This window comes from Pagrus pagrus, assembly GCF_965226575.1.
Source record: "Pagrus pagrus genome assembly, chromosome: 5".
Lineage (NCBI taxonomy): Eukaryota > Metazoa > Chordata > Actinopteri > Spariformes > Sparidae > Pagrus > Pagrus pagrus.
The window spans coordinates 26,906,028-26,929,828 of record NC_140189.1 but is presented as its reverse complement, the minus strand read 5'-3'; the positions used below and the strand labels follow the sequence as shown (position 1 = coordinate 26,929,828).

Below are 23,801 nucleotides of genomic sequence, written 5' to 3'. Positions count from 1 at the left end.
TGTACCCACCTCTTCTTACCTGCTACACTCACTCAGAAACAGACAGAGAGGGCAGAGAGGGAGACTCAAATGGAAAGAAAAGGCATGTAAGTGTCTCGCATCTGCACAGAACATGCCCTCTGCCTGGATTTTCTTAGTTTCTCGCTTTCTTTTTTTTTTGCTGTGTTTGGCAAACCAAACCAAAATGTCGATATTTGACGTCCTGGGAATGAGACTCAACCCTCGACTGTCTTTCTGGCGCATTTACAAACAGCTCGGACAAATCCTTGTTTTTACTCAAGTGTCTGTACTTCTACTTGAGTAAAGACAGTGTGAACTTTCGCCACCTCTGTTCTTTGTGTTGAAATCATTAGTAAAGCGGGACTTTTTTGGTGTAAATACAAAGCAAGGGTCACAACGAGGGCAGGATATCGAACTGAACATAGAGCTGGGTATTAGGACTGTAGTGTCAGACGTTTGAAAAGCACACAATCTTGATCCAAGTCCTCCTACAGAGGTTCTATAGTGTAGCGGTCATCACGTCTGCTTTACACGCAGAAGGTCCTGGGTTCAATCCCCAGTGGAACCACTGATCTTTCTTGCATTCTCACTGTAGGCTACTTGGTTTATTGTAATGTATATATAACTTTTAATGTATTTGCCTTACTTGTGCTGCTAACATACAAAACATATGAGTCTTATACAAACTTTAATGGTGTGTGTACTGTGATGATGTTGGCCACTGAAAGCACTGAACATTGATCAGACTCTTTGTCTTGTTCACGTATTTGATAAGGGTTTTTTTGTATTTTCTTTTTCATTTAGGCAAAGTTCACAGATTGTGAAGAAGCCAACAGTTGAGCCACGTTATCTGAACCACTTGATTTAGAGGTTAAACCTGAAGTGAGCACACACTAAATGTTGGTAATAACCTGTCTCATTATATTTTTTACCCCCTGAACCTTCTTGTAGTGATCTCTCTCTCTCTCTGTTCTCAGCTCTCTATAATTAATTTGGTGAGTACAATGTTGTTATAATGGAATTAGGTATTGGATTAAGAATAATGGCATATACTATGCAGAAAAGACCCTTTCAACATTAGCTCCTCTGGTTTTATCAACCGCACAAAGGATCACTGTGAATTTGGGAAATTAATTATGAACCCAAACATGAGAGAAAATTCTCCCGCCAGCTAATTTGGGCTGTCACGGTGATGCAGCATGAAGGCGGAATAAATCAAATAAGACTGAGAAGGTGACAGCGAGGACACTGTGAGGTGTGTTACAAGGATACGAGCACATTTTCTGCCTCCGAACTGTTATACTACCTCAGAATAAATCTCATTTGGGTGTAAAAGCTCCAATAACTGAAGCCATACTCCTGCTCTTTGTCAATGAAGCGGCTCGGGGCGGTAAATCCTGATGACATCACACAGTGTAATCTCGTTCGTTGGCTTTGAGCTCCAGAGTTGTTCACACTCCCTCTTGATTGAAACGCTCAGGGCCGTAAGAGGCTTCTGAGATGAAATGGTACAGTACTTCTTTTGATAAAATAATAGCCACTCAGAGAAGGTTAAAAATGGGATTGTCTTGATGTGGACATATGAAGTCCTGGCTTTGTAAAAGTGTGTGTTTGTGTGTGTAAAGGCTCCGTGAGTGTGTTTGATCCCAGTGTGTAACTTTACTGACGGAACAATTTGAATGTATTTCATGGTGTAGATGCTGCAGTGCTGCTTGTTTTCTTTCTAGTTTAAATGACTTATTCAAAAGTGTGCATGGAGAGCTGTGCTTTTTTAGTGTGTGTGTGTGTGTGTGTGTGTGTGTGTGTGTGTGTGTGCGTGGTGCAAATGTGTGTGCGTACCTTCAGCTGAGTGCGGGTTAGCTCCAGGCTGCGCAATCTGTGTTTACAGCTCTGAAGCTCAGTCTGGAGCTGCTCGGACCGTGAAGCTCGCTCTCGGGCGCAGTCCAGTTCATCCCGCAGTGCACGCATGCCCCTCACCTCACCCTGCAGAGTACGGTTCTGCACACAAACACACACACACACACACACACACACACACACACACACGTTCATATACCAGTGGGGATGAGGTCAAAAAAGGCTGTCAACAGATCGGGGATGTGCAGCAAAGCAAATGTTGACAAAGTGTAATACAGGATGAAGGAAAAGTGTGTGTGTGTATGTTTTTTCGTGTGTGTGTTTACACAGCTTATGAGGTTGAAATGTCCTCACAGGGACAGGAAGAAAATTAAAAACCTGTTGCTGTATTATTTTTCTACAAGATCTGAGTGTAAAGTTTATATCAGAACTAGGTCTAGGTTAAGTTAAGGGTGGGAATTTAAATGAAGACACCCCCGAAACACACACAACTTTTAATGCAGCGCCGAATAATATCTCCAATCTAAAAGGTCGGAGGTCGACTTCATCATAATATTCTGCAAAAAATGTTCTGGCCATTATTCAGTGCCAGAGCTCAGGAAAAGAAACTTGACCGGTGTGACGAGGCATACAACCGCGAGGCAGTAAGTGTAGTTGTGCTTAAAATGCTTATTGTTGATATGCACCAAAACACCAAGGCAAAATCCATGTATGTGAAATCCTGCTTGGAAATAAACCTGATTCTGATCTGCAAGTGTATTTCTAATTAAATTTCTCTTAAATTTCTAAAACTCAATTTAAAAATACAAGTAAATGATTGAAGGAAGGCTTTTTCTCAGTGGGAGCATCATGAGCTCACACTTCCATGTCTATACTTTTGTTCTGGATTGTTTCTTTCAAGTCAAACTGAAAGAGAAGTGTGACAGTGATGTTCTTCTGGACAAAACTGCAGTTGGCTGCAATGTGTGTAGTCTAATTTCTGCTAAATACATAACCTAAGAGGGATTTACTTATTGGCTGTTAAAAGCCACCTGTGTTTTGAGCTCTTGGCTGTGCTCTAATGTTTTCCAGCCTAATGTACACCCTGTTAGAGCTGTTGCCAAACTAGTCAAGTTTTATGCCTGACAGTCTTTCTGTGAGCCCAAAGCGAGGACTTCTCCTCCTCTCCTACAGAGGAATCCAGCAGTGTAAATCAGACTTCATGTACCTCTTTCTGATGTTTCTTGAGTTGCTCCTCCATGGTTTGAATCTCCTGCTTATAATCCAATATCTGATCCCCTTTATCCTCCCTAAAAAACAAGTCAAACATTAAACCATCAGCACCAGAAAGGCGATTCTTAAATCAGTATTTTTGTGCTGATTTTATTTTATTTTTTACATTAGCTTATATGTTTGCTAGAAAACGTGAGAACACATATATATGCAGAAATTATAATTGGCTAGCAGTGATCTTTATGATTCAGTCTATATTAATACACTATGTGAACTGCATTAAAACAGTGAGTACCTAATTTGTTTCTTACTCGTTGCTGAGTAACAACTCACAGTTTTGTGTGCCGTGCGACAAAATCATGTGCACTTTTTTTAGTCTCGACCTTTATCGCAACTTTTCTGAAGGTTCTTATGAGCTTTCTCCATCACACACACACTCACAGTTGTTGTTTAAGGCGGCGAAGTTTGGCCTTGCTGTCTGCCAGCTGGAGCGCCAGACCTTGGGGTGGCTCCTCGCTGCGACTACCCAGGGCCGTCGTGGTCGTGTCAGCCTGGCCCTCCCGGTCCCGACACAGCTCTGCCATCCTCTGGGAGAGAGGGGGGAAGAGACGGGGCGATAGATGTGGCGAGGGACAAAGAGGACGCAGGAAATTAAATATTTGGAGAGAGATAAAGAGAGAACTAAGAAGAGGTTGGAAACAAAAAATTGATACTCGAAAACTTTTTAGTTTAGTCAGTTTGGTCAGTGAGTAATAAAGAATAACTCCACAGATTTTACACATTAATGTGTGTTTACAGGTTTTGGGAACTTCTAATGCATATGTGAAAAAAGCAGCATAAAGCATCCAGAGGAAGCTGCATGTGATCTGATAAACTGCCTGCACTAATGTCACTCAGTGGCTGAGCTTCTACCTCGGTAGTGGCTCAAGAATAAAAATTCAGAACAGGCGCCTTAATCCAGCTCAGACTGGTAACAGATGTAAGTGGATCCTCAGTGGATTTAAGGGTGACAGAGTCATATTTAGAAAAGAAGATGATATACGGGGTAATAAATAAATAAAAAGCCTTGACCCTCGTAGGATATCTCACAATACTTTCACTACAGTCCTTTATTCAGACACTGGAGGTGGACATGCACCTAATCTTTCTTATATTGTTATTTTTTTAATTTAAAAAAAGATGCAAAGCTTCTCCTGTCAGCCTCAAATCCCACCGTATACTTGTGTTTTCTGAAATTTAATCTATCCTACAGTCTCAGTTGAGATACCATTTTAATATCAGCTTTTGTTGGCTACACGGCAGAATCATTGAAGCTGTGCGCAGTGAAGAACGGCAACAAACTGAATGTGAGATCTGAGCAGCATGAGATATGAAATGTTGATCAAATATGTGACTCAATTACGCCGCGATGAAACAAGTGCTGCACTTACTTATGCATGTCCTAATTTTCAGTTAATTAAATTTTATGACTTCATAGAAATAAACAGATTTTTCTCATTATCGTGGTGCTGCTATGTTTGACATAAATGTCAGACATGCATCAAAGGTCCTCAGCAGGAATTGAAAATTGCTGTTACACTCTGCGGTGTGTGTCTTAAACCACAAAAGATTTACATGCAAATCATGAAAGGCACAAAAACATCTGTGGAAGTTCATGCAATGTATAGATAACCACATCACTGCTAGCTACGTGTGTGTGAACAGATGTAGAAGGTGATAAAGTGATAAAGCAGTTTAGTGTCTCTTTATGGCCAATAAGGCAATTTCCAATCAGCTGTATTATTCAATGCTTGAATGCTTCTCCATAGCTTCTCTCATTCGTGTGAACATCATCAGATGATTTAATAGAATATTGCAAAATTTTAGGAACATGTCCGTGAACATGTCACATACACTAAATCACTGTCTTACTAAGATTTAGATGAGAAAATTGATACTACTCTCAAGTTTGTCTGGTAAATATTAAGCTACAGCCAGCAGCCAGTTAGCTTAGCTTAGCGTAAAGACTTGAAACAGGGGGAAACAGCTAGCTCGGCTCTGTCCAAAGGTTTAGAAAATCCATCTACAAGCACGTCTAAGGCTCACTTATAAACAGCTTTGTGTAGCATATTATTACCTTGTGTAAGAGGACAGAGGGAGACAAAATGCAGTAGAAAATATAATATTACTTTGAGAAAAGTAAAAGTGACCCATACGAATAGTACTTGAATAAAAAGTATAAGTAAAAGCATCTGATCTTAACTTTAACTTGACCCATATTTTAGCGTACATAAGGCGAAGTACATGTGGTTACAACAATCTCAGTGCATTTTAAAATAATTTGTGCACGCGTACCTCCAGGTGTGTGTCTCTCTGTGCCAGCAGACTTTGGATCTGTTTGGCCATGGAGTTGAACACCAGCTGCAAGTCTGCACCTTCATCCTCCACCAGCTCCTCCCAGCGGAGCGGCAGCACCACGCGAGGATCCTGAGTCACCTGCAGCAAGGACAGTTTATCAGCTCTCTATGATAAGATCAATGGGCGTCTGGGAAACCTGACACAAAATGGCAGATCCGGCGACAAACAATCCAGTCAGTGTGAAGGCTGTGTGAATACCAAGCAGAGATGCAAAAAAAAAAAAAAAATCACACATATGTCGGGGGAAGTGTGTCCAAAGATGCCTGACTAATGTGTGTGAAACTAATGATCATGTAGACAGGTTTGAAGTGTCCTCGGGTGGAAGGCATATGAAGAGCGAGCAGGGGGTGCATCCATCCACACAGGAAGAGCACCTCTCACCTCGGTGATTTATGAGACTGAGGAAGCTGGCACCAAAAAGGCTTTTGGGCAACATGCTGCTACTGTAATTCAGACACACTGGTATGCAGCATGCTGTTTTCGTAATGCCGGCAATTATTCACGGGGGGTATTTTTAAAAGAGTACAATTTGGCATTTGGGCTTTATTGGAGAGGAAAGCGGAGCATGGCAGAAAAAGAGACGAGGGAGAGAGGATGATTTGACAGAGGTGGAGGTGGGGAGGTGGACATGAGGGGTGGAGGATCCATCCCACGGTGGCAGCAAGGGGCACCCAGAGGTCCTTTAAAGGCTGCCAGCAGAATAACAAGTAGCTCATTTTCAGACTCACTTGAAGCCCCAGCAGAAGGTATAATAGTTTCTTCACTGTGTGTCTGCAGGCCACACAGTGAAGAAATTCTTTGATCAATCATATTTAGGAACAAAAATCCTCTTAGAAGTGTCTCCCCTGGATAAAATCTCCTCATACTGGTCAGTTGGCGAATGTCTTTTATATCTGGGAGGGGGGGGACCTTGATTTGATTAATACTTAAACGTACCTCCTGGATACAGCTGGCAATGTCTGCCTGGGTCTCAATGTCCAGAGACTGGATCTGCTGAATGAACGTCTCCTTCGCCTCACACTGCAGACACGCAGGGATGAAATAGACTTAATCAATATAATACAGTATATCAGCCTGAAATCTAGATCAGACCCATTGAAGTGGTAGTGCACGGGCAGAATGCGGTTCCTTAACAACCTCTTGATCACGCTATTGGTCGGCTAATTAGCCCATGTATTAATTATGTCTGCTGCTAAGCACAGATATACTTTCATTTCATTAAAAGTTTAACCCAGACAGGGTTACAGTTTGAGCAGAAGGAATTTACAAGAACCTTCATTTAAGATTATAAAGATGCATTGTTTTTCCCCCTGTATCTTAGTAATATATAATGTTTCTTTTTCTATTGTGAAAACTAATTAACAAAAAAATTAAAAAGACATTTTGTTAACACATTTAAATACCAAGTATTACAGGTCAGACGGAGGGAATGTAAAAAATAGCACAGGGGGTGTCACAACATCAATTTGCAGGTGAAGAAACTCAAACTGTTGTTGTTAAGTGCCCTTCTGTCATCTCATGGCTCTTCTTTTTGTTTCTGTGCTTATTTGTTTATTCCCAATTGTCTGGTGAAATATGGTGGAAGGTGGTTATATCAGACTTGATACTGTAATCTATTTTTAGAGAATATAAAAATGTAAGTGACAGTTATCGGGGTCTAAAATCAAGTCCCACAATGGCGTAGTCATCGGGGCTGAAACAAAACACAGCTACTTTGTCAAGAAACAAAAAGAGAAAAAGAACTAGTCGCAGCTCGACATACAAACATAAAAATGATCAACAATTATGCCGTAATGTGCATTCAAAAAAGAAAATAAATAAACAACAAACACTGGATTAGTTTGTTAACTGTACACTAAATATCTTTGGGTTTGGGGCTGTTAGTAAAACAAGACAAGCACAGTGAAGAAGGCACGTTGGCCTCAGAAATTACAATTGACATTTCTTTATCACATTTTGCACATTAAACAATTTATCAAGAATATAATCAGAAGATTAATCGAAAATCAAAACGAATCATCATCCAGCCCCCTGACTGAAAAAGTAACACGATAATTTCTTTATTTAAAGGTTAGCAATGTGGATCGGCCTAAAATAAATTCATCTTTCGGGTTTTTTCTCTTTTTCACAACGGCCTTAATGCTGTTCATTAGTCTTTTGAATGAAAGAGGTTAAAATGAACAAAGTGTCACATTATCAGCCCTCTGAGTCTGTGATGCTCAGTGCAGACCGGACAACAAAATGATTTTTGATGAATACAATCGTTTGATGGATGGAAACTGTAAAGAAAACTTTTACCATTTTTCGATCGTTATCACAACTGGGGCAAAAACAGGTCAGCTTTGACCTGAGGGTGGTGCCAGAGGAGAGTCTGAGTTGTTACTTTAATCAGGGGTTTTCAAGCTTTACTGACTCAGATTGTCAGGCTCAGTTTTGGACCTGTTAACGAAATAATTTTTTTCCCAAGACCTGAGTCAGATATGAGGTTCAGATACAGGACAGAACTGATTTCAAATGGATGGATCAATAGTTGGCTTGTTGGTCGAACTGTTGTTGATTTTAAATATTCAGGCGTTTGACCAGAATAAAGTGAAGAATGAATGATACCTTTTTCCAATTTTATGGGTTTTTTTTCACATATTTATCAAACCTCAACTGGTAGATAAAGTGGATTTAAAATAAATAAAATAAAATCACAAAACATTCATTGGAGGCTAAACACTGGATCAAGCACGTATTATTTAAAATAATGTTGTTCTGAATCCAATGCTAGAATTTGGTATAACTCCTTGTGGTTTTTGAGATACAGTTATTTTTGTACTATATTTAGTCGTTAATTACATGGGGTCATTTTTCTAAATTACACAATGAAAACACAGGTTTCTATGATCCCTAACGACTACAAAAATAATCTTAAGAGAAACTTGAGGCTGTAGCCAATTTGAAAGTGGATTCAGTGGATTTGTTTAGCACAGACAGTATTGTAAGTGCTGTAAAATAAATACCACTGTGAATATTAATGGACATAAAGCATCTTAACAATACAATACAATACAATGGGTTCTTACTTGGGCCCAGTGCCCACCATCAAGTTTAATTTTTGGCCGTTCAAGGAGAAAAGTTTGGACACCCTGGGGTTTGTGGATTGAAAGAAAATGTTCTGTTTTGATCGATTAATCGTTACAAAAATGTCAAACATGCTGTTTGTTCCAGCCTCTTTAATATAAGGATCAACTGCCTTTTCTGGTCATTTATGACAGTAAATGAAGAATCTAAAATGAAACAATTTGAAGACATGGCTTTAGGCGTCTGGAAACTGTGATGATTATTTTTCACACTTTCTTGACATTTCACTGACTAAACAATGAGTCGATGAATCGTGAAAATTAGATGCAGATTGATTAATAATGTCTGCAGGTTCAGTAAACAATACTGCGTGTGTGATTATCGACCTTCAGAGAGCGTGACAGTCGTGTGAGTGTGCGATCACCTGAACAGCACATCCTAATAAGAGCAGCAGCAGTCGCCTGAGCTCTTCCACAGCTGCCTCTGAGGACACAGAAATAACTGTCATCATCATCATTATCATCATCATCTGCACCCCCACCCTCTGCCATCCTCCCTATCATTATCACCTTAATGTGTTTCACAGATAGCAGAGATATGGACTCGTATATAAAGTATAATTACTTTCCCTACGCTGAGAGACATGGCACTGATAGGATCACGCTGTTATCTTGTACCTGTTAGGGGGTCCTGCCCCAGTATGGCAACATTTGGGAGAGGCATCAGTATAAGCTGCTGCATGTCTTCCTGAAGAAAAGAATAAATGTGGAGAGTTAAGCGAAGAAAAAACTTCATGTGATGTGCTGGTCTGTCTGCCCACAGTGAGCCTGTGTAAACAACAACAGAAAAACTTTCCACCAGCTTCCTGCAGTTTGTGGTGTAAACAAAGAGCTGATATCGGATAAGACTAACTTTTCTTTTTTCTTCCAGGTCAAGGAGGCTTTTGTGTGAATTAGATTTAATACATTTAAGTGTGGCTCAATCAATCTGAATCAAACTCTCTTGGAGTGAAAGAAGCATTGTTAAGATTCAATGAATGAATAACAATCCTGTGTCTGACTCCCTGAGTGTTTCCACTGTTGCCCTTATGGTTAACATATACGCATAATATGGGTAATACGACAGCACGGTGCAAAGTCACAAAGATCACAGTTGACGTCAAACACAGCCAGAAACACATTACCTCTGACAAGCCTCGAACCTGACCTGTATGTTATTCAGGCCATTATGATTCGCTCGTCACAGATAGATAGATATATCAGATGTATCAGTATTGGTATGCTGCAGTTTTTTATTTTTAACTGTAAAGTGTCCATCTCAGAATACATCTTGGTCACAGTTTTTTTTTTTAAATAAGCAAATTTAAGGTACCCAAAAACATTTGGGGGTGCTCAACATATAATGGCAATGTACATGGTTTAAGTGACTGGATGCTTTTCATTTGTCCTGCCAAAGACAAAAATGCTTGATAAACTACTTAAACTAAATACACTCAAATATATAACTCTTAATAATCCAACTAGATCTTTTTAGTTAAAGGTGTTGTTTGTGAAATGTGGCCAAAATTCAAAGGCTCACCAGAGCAACCGACAACTCTGTCTCTTTGCTAGTTATCCTTGGCTACAGCTAGCTACCGTTAGCTTATTAGCTCATGGCTCAGTTAGCCGTAGAGCAATGCCTGAGAGTGAACACGGCTGGACACCGAACTCCAAGACCTTACAGAGTATGGAGGCGATTTACAGCAGCTCTGACCAGGGGACGACAAGACACGGCAGCCGGGGACAAAAGAGGCATGCAGCGAGAGAGAAGCTAGAGAGAGTCGAAGTCTGTTTGGTAAGGAAAATAGATGTAATAGCGTTTACCTTCTTGTCAATTCTGTGTAAGTATTTTATTAATTTATTGCACTTTAAGCTAAAAGGGCTGGTGAAACATAGTGAACTTTCTGCTGGCATATACTGACGCCTTACTTGAGACTCGACTTGGACTTGGAAATTAAAGACTTGTGACTTGACTCTCTAACAGTGTTTACTGTAAGAATATAGAGCTATTTAACACTTATTTTATTAAATTTAAATTTAAATTTAAATTTTATTACAGCAGCTTCAAGCCCGGGAATCGTTTTTTTGAGGGGGCACAGTTTCGTAACTCTGCGAGAGCAGTTTTAACTGATCATGAACACAGTCTACCTCGTATGAAAAAAAATAAAACATTTAATATTGAGTTCAGACTATATTGGCCTATGGTGTGAATTAGGTATGTTTTTTGCCGGTAAAATGGAGAGGTCTTAAACGAGTTCAGTTGCAGGCTTTGATGGGATTGTTTTGATGCTGTACTTTTCAAAGTATTATCATATATAGTTATTATTTTATAATTCTGAAATGCCGTTTCTAAATGTCAAGTCATGACCTCACATTGTTGGTTATAATCGCTTAGTCACTGTATGATGGGCTCGTGTTGAATACAGAAAAGCTATTTAAAACAGAAAGCTTTGTGAAAAATAGAAGCCATTACATTTTAAAAGTGAGAAGACATGTGCCCCCTCAAGTTACACGGTCATGGTGCCCTTGCTGTGGACGATCCTCTAAGGACAGAAAAATAAGCTCATGAATAAAAAAAACAAGCTGAAAATAGGAAAATAAGCTCTGGATGTTTGGCGAATGGTCCTGGGCTACAAAGTATTACTAATTAAGGAGTAAATGGGGTGATTTAGGACTAGCAGAAGGACCACCAGCTCTCTAGTCAGCCTGTTTCAGCTTGTGGGCTTTTCCACTTCAAGATCTTGGACAAATCTCCTGGCAGCTTCTAAATGACGCTGAATAAAGCTGGATGGCAGACGCCTCAGACGGTCCAGAAACCTGGCTCCACTGGCAGCAGTATTATAAGTATTTGTCATGTGGACCCACAGTCCTTTGCTCCTCCTACATCGCCATCCATGCCAAGCAGATGACTTCTGCCTGATATGTTATTAATTTACATACGTGGTTTTAAACTCAGAAAATACCAGAGCGACTTCCCTGTTAATTAAAAATGTTTCTGTCACACAGCCACACACTGGCATTGTTGGCTTGCTCCTCTCCCAACTGCTCTGAAAGCCTGTTCGCATCCTCCTGCGATGCATCCATGCAAACTCACCAGAGTACAAGCAAGCGGCAAGTCACAATTACAGCTCTCTCTGCTGCCGTTTACTGTAATTTATAAACTTTACAATGAGCGAGGCAATATACCAAGAGGCTCCTTTCAGCAACCACTCCATCGCGTGTGAGTTTGGCATCAGATGCATGTGACGCCGACCTGAGGTTACTGCTGCTGCAGGGCATGTAGGATATTAGCAGCATTGTGTTGGTCAACGTGCAGCTCGTGGTTCATGATGCATTGAGATAAACTATATAGAAGATGCTTGTTGTTGTTTGCATGCTCTCGCCTCTTAATAATAACTCTCTCTCTGGCTTCATACAGACAAAATACACACTGGGTGGTGTTGGTGCCCTCCTTTGCTGTATTTTATACATCACGTGTCGGTATAATTATATTCTCTAAGAGAGATGAACAATTAGTTATACATGATGCAACTATCTGTGCTGTGCTGTGATTTCCAGGGCAGTTTCTCTCAGGGTTAATTTCTAGAAGAAGCCTTTTCCAGTGACATTACAGTAAAAAATGGAGTTATCCTTCTGCGAGTCTGCCTCTGAAACTAATCTAGGGTTGTTTACAGAAGTCCTGAATTACATTTTTCATCAAGCTGCTGGCTGCAGTGCTGGAGAGAATTAAACTCCATATGCAACATTATCTTTCTATCAACAATTCTACTTTATGTTGTTTGTGTTGGTGCTGCTGGGTTATGATTTTCAGCGCTCCTCTCGGCTGTCTCGTGTTTGCTTTATCTCGTTTTGCCTTCGTGCACGTGCGCAAACTAGATTTAATCTGTAGATTTTTATGTAAATTCAAACATCCTTTATTGGATGTTCAGCCGCCTTAAAAATATCACGGTTTGCCGAGGACGGAGGCATTTAAATGTAGAGGGTCAATGAATTAGTGGGCAGGAGAAATTAACATTTAACATCCCATTAACAGAAGGCTGAAAACTAAGTGTCTCCATTCAGAAGCATAAAAGGCTTTTAGATGGACTAGAAGAGAACAGGATACATTTTTTTTTCAAATAATAGAGGAGAAGAGAATGAAGTAAAGTAGAAAACAGGGCAAAAGAAAACTGACTGACAGTTTCAAGCTGTCATTTTCTGTAGACCGTAAATCAGACTTCCAACCACCTCAGGAATTAAATGAATGATAGATTAATTAAACTGTATGTAAGCCAGCGCATGACGCAGTTTTCTACATGACAGTTATGGTAAACGAACACTGTGATTGATTCTATAGAATAAAACAAATATTAGACAAAAAGAGAACAAACATGATGAGAATAGCACGGTTAGGACAGAGTAGGAAATGGGCTAAATGACCGTGAAGTGACGGTAACAACAACAGTTACTTCCAGGTAGACAACTGGTGCTTGATTTGCATTGTGGAGGTATGAAATCAGCAAAATGATTTAATTGTGTTGTCATTTTCAGCTGTAACATTTAAAGACGCATAGTAAAAACACAGCGGTCCCACCTCTCATTTCTGCTTTGCTTTTTTTAATGAACTGTCTGTGCCCCAAAAGGTAAAATATGCCTCCTAAACTAAAGTTAGTGAAAGTGCTGAAAACATCCAACATGCATTTTAGGTGAATTAGATGTCTACACTCTTAAATCACATCATGAAAATGAAATTGTATACGCTAGTGTGTGACGGGGGGTTTTCTCAAACCCCTACATCGGAAAACACCGGTTCGGGTTAAGTGACTGAATTGAAATAGAACAAAATATAACAAATACAAAAAAGACCATTCACATTGTTTGTTTACTGTAACTTCCTCATAGAAAAACCCTGCATCACACAACAGCTCATATGACTTAATTGTCCTTTTTCATGATAGTATTTCAAACTGTATACATCTCTTTTATATAAAATGTTTGATGCTGTCATATCTCATCAAAAACAATAATTTCCCTATCGTTAGTTAGTCTGAAATGTCCACCGTGTTTAACTATATATCTTTAAATGTAACAATAACAGCTGGAAATGACAAAATGAACATGTTTGCTGGTTAATATCTTCATAATGCAAATCAACCACCGGTTGTCTACCCAGAGGAGACAGTTGACAACAAACAGACACAAAAGAAAAGAGCAGAACAGAATATAATATAATAAATCGAACAGAAGAGAAGACAAAATCACAGAACAGAACAGAACAGAGGACAATAAAATAACAGTGCTTTAGATGCCATTACAGTAGAGATGAGTGTTTACTGTAAAAGAGCCTTCAGCCTGTATCATCTACAGGAATAGCTCCACTGCTGTATTAGAGAACTGAGGTCACAGCAGAGAAAATTAAGCCCTGCTAAACTGTAGACTGTTGCTGTGGTTAACACAACACACACTGACATTGAATTTCACACATACACACACTCACATTAACACATACACAGTGTCAAAATACGGCCGCAAGAAGGAAAAGGAAAATTTGACAAAAGTCCACAGCAGCCGTGGAGCCTATTCTGAGCGCACCAGGTGAAGTCGTAGCGTGCCACCGACTGATGTGAGCCGCCCAATTATCGCCAGTGTTTTGTGTTGCTATGAGCTTTCAAGGGACATTAGTGATTCACTGAAAATTAGGAAGTGAAACCTTGTAGACCGTGTTTGTATGCCGTGTGACAAGCTAAGCAGCGCATGTTCAGTCCACCTGACTCGTGCTTTTGGGAGGCTTTCTCTGCTGAGAACGGCGGCCTTTGAATCATCCTTCGGGGAAAGAACTGTGTCATTTCCTTTTCATGCCACAGGCACCCTCGATGCACATTATGAAACGCATGATACAGCTATTTGATATATTTTTATTCACTTTCCTCTCTCAAGCCGCTAGCCACAGCTGCAGCTAAAGAATTCAGCTCCTCCACTGTTTCTCACCCCCTTTGCCTGATAATAAGCAGGGACACGTCTTATGAGGATGGAAAATTTTCTGTGTTTCATCTTCTCTTTCGTGCAAATGCTCCGTCAACCCCCCCCCCCCCCCGTACACGTCAAACTTTCTACATTAGCCTCAGGCGAAATATTCATGTGTTCAGACGGATAGTTGAGCTTCATCTTGTCCTCTGTTTTTACTACCTTACAGCTAGACAACTGCTTCTCCAGCCCTCCTCCGTCACCCCCTCTCCCTCGCCATTTGGTTGCGGCCCTGAGTTATGTTTTAGAAGGATATTTACAAGACGTTTCTATTTATAACGAGCTGCGAGTCATTTCAGTCCATCCACAAAAAAGCCATTTCACCAATGTTTCAGAACTTTCTTTGGGGCGAGAAATGTTCGAGAAAGTAAATAGGGCCATTGAAGACATTTTTCTCCAACACATCAGATGGAGCGCAATCCAGAGTCAGACCATTTCCAAATAATTGCGTGGTCCGTGTCACCGTCTCACAGGTTTGCCTCAGTATTTCTTCACTGTGTAATGACTTGCCCTACAGCAGAGAGGTTGTCGAGGTTTTCCTTGTGCAGAGTTAAAAACTACCCGGGAAAAGAGTCGAAGGAATAGTTCACTTTCTGTATCGCGAGGACTCAGGTGATGAAGATTGACCTCACTCTCACATCTAAATAAGAGGCTAAAGCTAGCAGCCGATTAGCCGAGCATAAAGGAATAAGTGAAAAAAATAAGCCCAGCAGCACAAGTGAAGCTTACTAACTAACACGTCACATCTGGTTTTATTCATCCCTGCTTAAACTGAAGTGTAAATATGACAAGTTGTGGCTTTACATTGTGTTAGCTTTAGTGCTAAGCTAAGCTCGCTGACTGATATAGCTTCATAACCGCTCATCTCACTCTCAGCAAGAAAGCGAATGAGAATATTTTCATAAATGCTCAAGTATACCTTCTAGTTTTGAGAGAAACGAGGGACACGACTGAAAAATAAATCAACATTTTAACGTTTTAGCGTTTGAAGACAGCATCTAATTTCTTTGACGCACACTCAGAATTGGCTACAACAGGGTTGTTATTTGGCTCCTTTGTGATACTGTAAGCTGCATATGCATGCAAAATTTGTCAACTGTACAATGCGTAGACTCCTTGAGGCACATTCATTGATTCTTTTGGCCATTTGGGAGCAGCAGAACAAGCTGTAAACAAAATACAGACATAGGTGAAAGTGTTAGCAAATGCTGACGGCAAACACAGAGCAACATTAGCATTTTGGCACTCCAATAATGCTCCGTAAGTCCAATATGAAATCCCCTCAGCTCTGTTTTTGTCTCAATCAATCCTGAGAAATATATTTTGCAGCTGCATGCCCGACTTTCTTCATCAGCTCATCTGGTCAAAACATTTTTGACCTGATGAAGATCCAAACGGGATCAAAACGTTGTCCTAATTAAACTTTCTATGGCATGGAGCAAGTGTTCAGCGATATCTTCTTCTTCATTCAGTGGACCAATAAAACCAAAACAATGAGCTTAAAGGCACTAAAAAGCTCTATAGGGCTGAGGGGAACATCTGAGTTGACACGTCTCTATGGATTTATCACCAGAGACACATTACACAGAGCCATTTGATCTCCCTGTTAGAATAAAAATACTGATTGGTAAAGTTTAAATGCACACTGACAATTAAACTATAATATTATTTATTATATATTGGTTTGTTTGGAGAGAAAGATCATTCTTGACCTTGGGAATACCATAGTTTAATACCTTTTCATGGAGAAGACCACATTAATTTGTTTTTGTTTACCTAATATTAACTTGTTTTTAAAAAGCTATGCATAAAAAATTTGTTATTTATGTATATTTGCACTAGATGATTTTTTAAAATGTAGAATTTAGGCCCTTTTGGATTACTTAGGCCTACATAAAGTTTTATTTACTCTTTATGCTTTTAAAAGTGCACAAAAATGAAGTTAAAGTGGCTCTGTAGCTGCTGTTGCCCTCTGTTAGCGGAGCAGAGAGAGGCACTGAAACGAGCCACACGAGAATGTATAAATAAGACCTGAGTCCTTCACAAAGAAGCCCACAGTCCAACAGCATTAAACAAATCGCCCACAGCCTTGAACAGGCGACCGAGAGAGACAGGGTCGGTCTTATTTTTCATGTCACGTTACAATCTGCTCACATACGGCCAATTAAAAAGTGATTAATACATGTACATTTCTACAAATTGTTACAAAGCGCCCCTTTAAATAGAGATAAAGTTAAAAGGGAAACTACTTATTTCCTTTGTGGTCACAAATTCTATCTCAGGAATCAAATAACAGTGCAAGAGGGTAACAGGACTGAAAGTTCATTCAGTGGGTTTCATCCCTTTTGTGACATGTTTAGAGAAAACTTGTGTATGCTCTGTTGACTCTCAGACCATCACTGATGATCTGATCTACCACCACAATCCCCCCTGCCCCCTGCACACACACACACACACACACACACACACCTGGTAGAAGGCTCTGAGGTGCCGATTCAAAATAGAAAAGTTCTGGACTCTCAGCATGTGATCATCTCTCTCGCTGGCGTACAGCCGCTCCACCTTGGGGTTCGGGTCTCTGGGACGAACACAGAAAAGAGACAGCAGTGAATTTTTGCTGTGGCTTGATCAAACAGCCCGGCGCCACTTTTCTCCAGATGAGAAGTCCTTATGCAATGGTGCATTTAAGCAGAGAGTGGATAAAATTTTAATGAGCCTGAGAAGCAGGCGGTGAGAATCCACATGCAATTATTTGTTGAAATAACGTGGCTTAGGTCAGGCCAAATTTATCAGCTGTTCGGCAAACACAGACTAAGATCTCGTCTTGCCAGTTTGAGAGAGAAAAAGGCTTTATGCTGCTGAAATTTGAGCACAAAGATAAGGAATTCATTAAAGATGACTAACAGGCTGGCACATATGCAGGAACCCATTTCATGATTCACTGGAAATTTGTGGCAAATATGAATGGGTCGTACATTTATGCCATCCTTTCACACAGGCTGCAGAACAATGCGAGGTTACAAAAGGGAATGTGATGAATGTTACATCGAATTTTATGCGAGTAAAAACAAAACTAAGAGCCTGCAGTCATGCCAGCAGCTCTGTGAGGCAGCACTCAGGTCTAGCAGTGCAAATAATAACAGAGCTAAAATACTGATATTAAAAAGGCAAGTTCAATATCTTAGTTCGGCATTTCAGGGGTGCACCAAAGTGATTACAAGGGAATAGGTCAGAGGATAAACAAAAGCAATGTTCATCCTCTGAAGACCATGAACGTATGTACAAGATTTCATGGCAATAGACTGTTTTCCTATAAGCCTCGGGTTTACTATGCTTTTCAGTCTGCCACGATTTTTCCCGCCAAATTGAAGGTCAAATTACGGCACAAAGGAAGAGCGTCTACTATTGTTATTGTTGTTTTCCCCGGTCACTATCCCCAGGTAACGATGGACAAACTGGAATAACTGTGTAAAGAAAAATACCCCACTCATGGAGGAGCCAAAGAAGACGAAGAGGGAGAGTGATAGAAACTGAGGAAAAGTAAGATTGAAGAGTGCGCCAGTGTTAGATTTTGTTCCCCCCTTGACATGTGTTTCTCTTTACCACTTGGACTTGAGACGGTTCACAACCTGCACTCTTTCTACTAGATTGTTCAGTTACAAACCGAGCCTACAATCAAAACAACCGACGCTTTAACTCTGCCTTTTTTTTTTTTTTTTTTACAGCACTTAGATTGTGATCTCTAGGCCAAATTGAGGTTCTTACAGCTTTTTTGTTTTTTGCTTTGGACAGAAGGCAGGCTGCTAGCGGTAGCCATGTTGCTAATGTGTTTGCAACAGCAGTGGCAACAGGAATACCACAGCTACACACTGGGAGGGAGGAAATCGAAAAGTTTTCCATTTCCACTTGAGGTTAAACAAATGTATTTTTCTGTTTTCAACATTACATTTTTCCACAAATATCTTAAAATAAGCACTTTAAATTCTTTATGTTTAATTCTACATGACAGATTGACTTGGAAACCATCACATTTGTTCTCATTTTCCCCTTGTCTAGCCACCACATCGAGGCAATGAAGCAAGAAAATCTCGATCAATCTTACATGACCCGCATGACCTCGTTGAGGAAAATCCCATTGGTCAGCCTCATGTAGCGATCCCGGGCACTCTGGGAAACTGAGTTCACTTCCATGTATTGGCTGTAGAGCGGGACGCCGTCCTCTCTGTCCACCATCTTGTCAAACAGCTGAACCTGAAGGAGACAGGGGAAAAGCATGAGTGAGTACCAGGGAAACTAGAGAAGAAGAAGGAAGGGTCGCTACGTCACTGAATCTTGCTCTGGTGCCAGACTGTGGTGACAGCTGTATTGAAGTCTATGGGAGATGCATGGAGAAAAACACAAGATATCTACGTCGTATGACTTCTGAAGATGAAATGCCTGCAGAAAATAACAGAGCACACTTCAGAGAGAAGGTTAACAACTGATTTCTTTTTCCAAATGACTGACAGGGCTGGTAATACCGTGATCAAACAGGCAGTATCGCTGATGAGACTGCAACTACGCTGCGAAAAGGAGCTTCTCCCAAAAGAAATCAAATGAATCGAAGTGTGTGCTTTTACTTTTCTGGAGGCATTTCTTCACCAGATGTCATTGATGATATGCTAGGTGTGTTTTGCCATGAATCTCCCAGAGACTGTCACCATAGTCTGGCACCAAAGCAAGGTTTTGTGACGTAATGACTGGTGCATTGTTTTTTAGGTTTTTTTTGACAAGGACAAGGGAGACAGACAGGAGCAGAAAGCAGGTACAAAAAGAGAGGAAGAGACAAAGAGGGGGATGGAGAGGTTCAAACATTTTCACACAGGAAGCCACTTGAGTTGGTGCACCTGTCTGGACAGGTGGAATCTGTGCTCTCACACTGGGAAGCACTTCACAGTGACAGGCAGCCAAGCAGGACTGAAGCCAAGGTCTCTCCCTCTCTGTGCTAAGAAGAGCTGTGCCAATGCAAACTGCAATATAATGAGGCTTATTCCCACCTGCACCTTCTAAAAACTGCACTGTCGGTAAACAGAGTAACAAGCTCGAGTTGGTTCAGTATGATAAGGTGAGGCAGAGCAGCTCGAGACCCTGCGCGACAGGATAAACAGAGAGCGACACCGGTGGATGTCCTTCAGCATATGTGAGGCAGGGTGAAAGCTCTCGTGTCAGTGAATAACCACACTGCTGAAGCGCCCTTGAGCCAGCTGCGGGCATCCTGTTGAGCCTCACCTCTGACCCCCACTCTTTGGAAGAGGGCAACATTAAAAGAGTACCCTTCAAGGTTCAGTACAGTATCACATTATATCATAAATACTGCTCATTGACCAGAAGAGGGAGAAAAAATCCCCTTGGGCTGATTGGTTTCCCATGTGGAAAGCCCAGCTGGAAATTCAGTCTGTTACAAACCCAACAAATCCTCAACATATTTTAGCGATTGTGTTGGTATTGTATTCTCTTTAATACACAGCACATAACTTTGTATTAGTTTCAAATGAGAGACGGCCCAAGGACACGGAAGTTTCACGGCTAGGAGGAAAAAAGTTGGCCATTAAGAGGCGAGGGAAGCTGCCAAAAGGAGAAGTAGGGTGTTTGTTTTGCTGAACACAATAGCAAGAAGGCTTTATCTAGGCTTTTGTTTTAGCTGTTTATTCTACTCTCACTTTTGTATTCATTAGAGTAAATGGAACAGGAAGAGCTGTAAAAGATACTGAGTGTTTGTGACTGGAAATAATAGTGCTCACTTCAGAATAAGCCTCTGTCCAAGGCTGATTTCTACAGATTTAACACTGTTTGATTCCCTTCTCCTGCCTGTAGAAAAGATGACCTTTTCTCTAACTGAGAGTGATAAATGATAAATGACGTACCCATTGCGCCAACGCACTTTCCATGAATTCCTCTATTATCTCCATAATGTTAGAGTCCATTGTTGTGCCACGAGAGCTGTGAAACACTACAGAAGGCAGCTAATTAAAGAGTAGATTATCAACGCCATGCATGCAATGAATCAAAGAGAGGGAATCCATCTTGTGTCAAGTGAAGTAGTTTGACATTTCTGCAGCCCTTCCCCTCCTCCTCCCTGCCTCTTCCTCTCTGACTGTGCGTCAGTTTCATTGCAAAACCACACCGGAATTTACTAAACGCACATGTTGCTTCTTTTTTTTCCCCCTCCTAGCCGACATTAACACACGCCCTCCACACGTCGGCTAAGGTAGGCCCGCACAGAGATCTGCACAGATTATAGCCTAGGAGACTGAAAATAAACAAAAAGTGACGAAAAGTGAATGGAGTTTGGTGCGGGCCTACGGGGATTGACGCTCTTGTGCCTCGTTAATATCACATTTTTTTTATATCCGGTATGTTTCATATACATGAATGTGAAAATGCATTTATTTGACATATGACATGCCTCAAAACACGTTGCTGCACAGTGTGAATTACAGTTATTATGGAGCGGGTTATTTGCATAAGAAACCCACGCAACCTCAAAAATTTTTTTCAGCTCAATAACTTACTGGTTTTCTCATGAACACGACGACTGGAGTTATTACAGTTATTAAACGTGTCGGGGATGTAGTGCTGCCAGTATTAAAACGTATTCAAATCAAATCCAAGCGCTGTGCAATAGCGACCTCTGGTGGTTTAAACAAATAAAAAATAAAGTTCCTATTTGCCCATTTAAAAACGCATTACATCATTATTTCCATAACAACATCACCAGGGGAAGTTGTCTTATTTGGTGCAGCACTTCCTGTTACATGAACACATATCTCTGTACCTGCTGAACAGTGTTAGTCATTTTGTAGAGACTCATTCTAGTCAGGATATGGGTTTAAATGGTAAATGGTCTGCATTTATATAGCGCTTTTCCAGTCCTCTCGGACAGCTCAAAGCGCTTTACAACACATGCCACATTCACCCATTCACACACACATTCATACACTGATGCCGGAGGCTGCCATGCAAGGCGCCAGCTGCTCATCAGGAGCAATTTGGGGTTCAGTATCTTGCTCAAGGATACTTCGACATGTAACTGGGGGGAGCCGGGATTCGAACCAGTGACCTTCCGATTACTAGACGACCCGCTCTACCTCCTGAGCTACAGCTTATAGGTGTTTATTTTTATCATGTGGTCTGTTTCACAGTCAGATGAAACCGCTTGAGCACGCAGATGATCAATAGGTGTCTTCCTTCACTTAGAGGACACAGTATAGAGTTAGAGAGTCAGCTACCGCAGTTAGTTTTCTTAAGTAATTGTGACACAACAGTGATATTCAAGTAATATCACTTAGTAAGATATTCAATCAAATGAATACTTTTGCAAGCAATTCCTCATAGTCAGTTCTTACACACAGCTGAACACAGAATTGTCACCCAAGACAGACCCAGATACCCAACAAAAAGAAAATTCAGTCATTGGCACAATGTAAAGGAGTTAGAATAATGAAACCAGTGTTTGCACTGCTTCCCTATTAACCTTGCTATCACTATCCAGTTTTGTCTGCCACCAGTCACGTGGTCACCCGGTTAAAGGAAGGTCAACTGGAGATCCTTTTCTATGAAAGACTAAATGATTGTTGAGCTGTCTGTTGCCACTTTAAGAAAACTAACTGCAGTAATTAACTTTCTATACCCAGCTGCTGCTGTGTTGCACATTAAAGGTGCACTAGTTTTGTGAAGGAAAAGGAAAGGAAATGGTTCTTCATTGACCGAATTTTATGCCTCAACAAACTAAATTAAAAACTCTTCCTTTTCACAACTGAATAATTGAATAAACAAACTGACCTTAAAGAGCAACGCATTCATACTGTTTTACTTTGTCTATATTTGGCGGACCCTGCCACCTTTCTAGCTTCAAACAGTGTTCTTGGGACCTTATTGTCCTCTGAGAACAGCTTGTTTATTCAGTTATGGAAAGGATAAATATTTCTGAGTTTGTATCACATTGTATTACATACATTTGCTCATCTGGTTGCCTTTTCACTTTTTGTTATGTGTAACTGTCCGTTGCAAACTCTTTCCACCTCGCTATTCTCATACTTTTAGTGTAATACATTTGTTAAAAAGAAGAATAAAACAACAGTAAACCAAAGCAAAGTAGAAAAAATTCAAACTTTCATAGATATCACGATATGTAAATATATATAGGATATATATTCATTTGGCCACGATAATCATGTAATGAAGATCTTTTATCCTGACAGTCCTGGTTTGAAGGATGCCTGAAACCAAACGTCCAGCCTCACCTCTCCTGTATCAACCTCCACAAACCTGTGTTTTAATGATTATCAATTATTGTTATGATTAAAATAAAACATTCATCGACCTCATTCTGTGATAGAGTTTTATTCAAGAAGAATGAGCACACATTGGATATGCCTGTAGCTAGGACAGATCACCATCATATATTCTTTGCAAATAAGAAAGCATTTTAACAACTGTTTTGCGTTATAAAACAACCTCCGACGACATGTTGGATCAGCGTGCTGTCGAGTGTGTTCCTGCGTGCTGTCGCTGCGTGCTGAGACTGCTTGTGCAGCAGGTCTGGGATTAACTATACCAGGATTATCAGATTGTTTCAGAGCTGCCAGAATAGACACAATGACAGCTTCATATAGGGCATCACACTCACACGCACATACACTCACAAACACACACGCACTTAATCCAACTCTCCTTCGCTGAACTCAGATAACCCACACTCAGGGACTCTATTATTTTACGTGTACAAAAAGGAAGCGGACACTACTTAGCAGTTAAAAACTTCTACCTTTAATATATAATTCATGTTTCCACTTTAAACAGGTTCCTAAGCATTTCATTGCAGTTTAGTACAAAGTCTACAGCTGGGTGATGAATTATACAAATGCAAATTGAGCATTATGTACCAAATGAAGTGAGCCAAATGTCAAAACATTTTAGATGTTTGTGAACGCTACACCCATTTAAACTGAATGTACTCTCTTCTAGTTACAACAAAAAGTACTACACATCTCCTGGACAGGTTCTCCGATGGTTACACATTCATGAGGTCCTGCGCCGAGGAGATGTTTGTTTTGGTGTCTGTGCAGGGCCTGATAAGATTCCCTATGTGTTGCCTTGTTTTGGCCATGTGGCTGCTGCACTGGTTGAGCATAAATCAAGCCTAACGTGTCACAAACAGGTGTTCTCCCTGCCACCAGCCAACTCACA

The 23,801-nt window shown here is 40.6% G+C and overlaps 1 protein-coding gene across 3 annotated transcripts in view; it reads right to left on the bottom strand.

Moving 5' to 3' along the window:
* Positions 1-21,197, bottom strand: part of ccdc88b (coiled-coil domain containing 88B) — a 48,577-nt gene extending 27,380 nt beyond the window's left edge. The window contains exons 1-10 of one of the 3 annotated variants that reach the window (XM_084353866.1): positions 21,125-21,197; positions 18,676-18,824; positions 17,043-17,151; positions 9,210-9,279; positions 8,957-9,015; positions 6,403-6,486; positions 5,404-5,544; positions 3,511-3,656; positions 3,065-3,146; positions 1,840-1,998 (exon numbers count right to left, since the gene is read on the bottom strand). In XM_084353866.1, the coding sequence (XP_084209992.1) occupies positions 1,840-1,998; positions 3,065-3,146; positions 3,511-3,656; positions 5,404-5,544; positions 6,403-6,486; positions 8,957-9,015; positions 9,210-9,279; positions 17,043-17,151; positions 18,676-18,824; positions 21,125-21,136 (1,011 nt within the window). In that variant the 5' untranslated portion in view covers positions 21,137-21,197. Of the gene's footprint in view, positions 1-1,839; positions 1,999-3,064; positions 3,147-3,510; positions 3,657-5,403; positions 5,545-6,402; positions 6,487-8,956; positions 9,016-9,209; positions 9,280-17,042; positions 17,152-18,675; positions 18,825-20,476; positions 20,651-21,124 lie in introns of those variants that run through there. The other 2 variants (XM_084353865.1, XM_084353867.1) reach the window with 2 other exon arrangements.
* Positions 21,198-23,801: the final 2,604 nt, after the last annotated feature.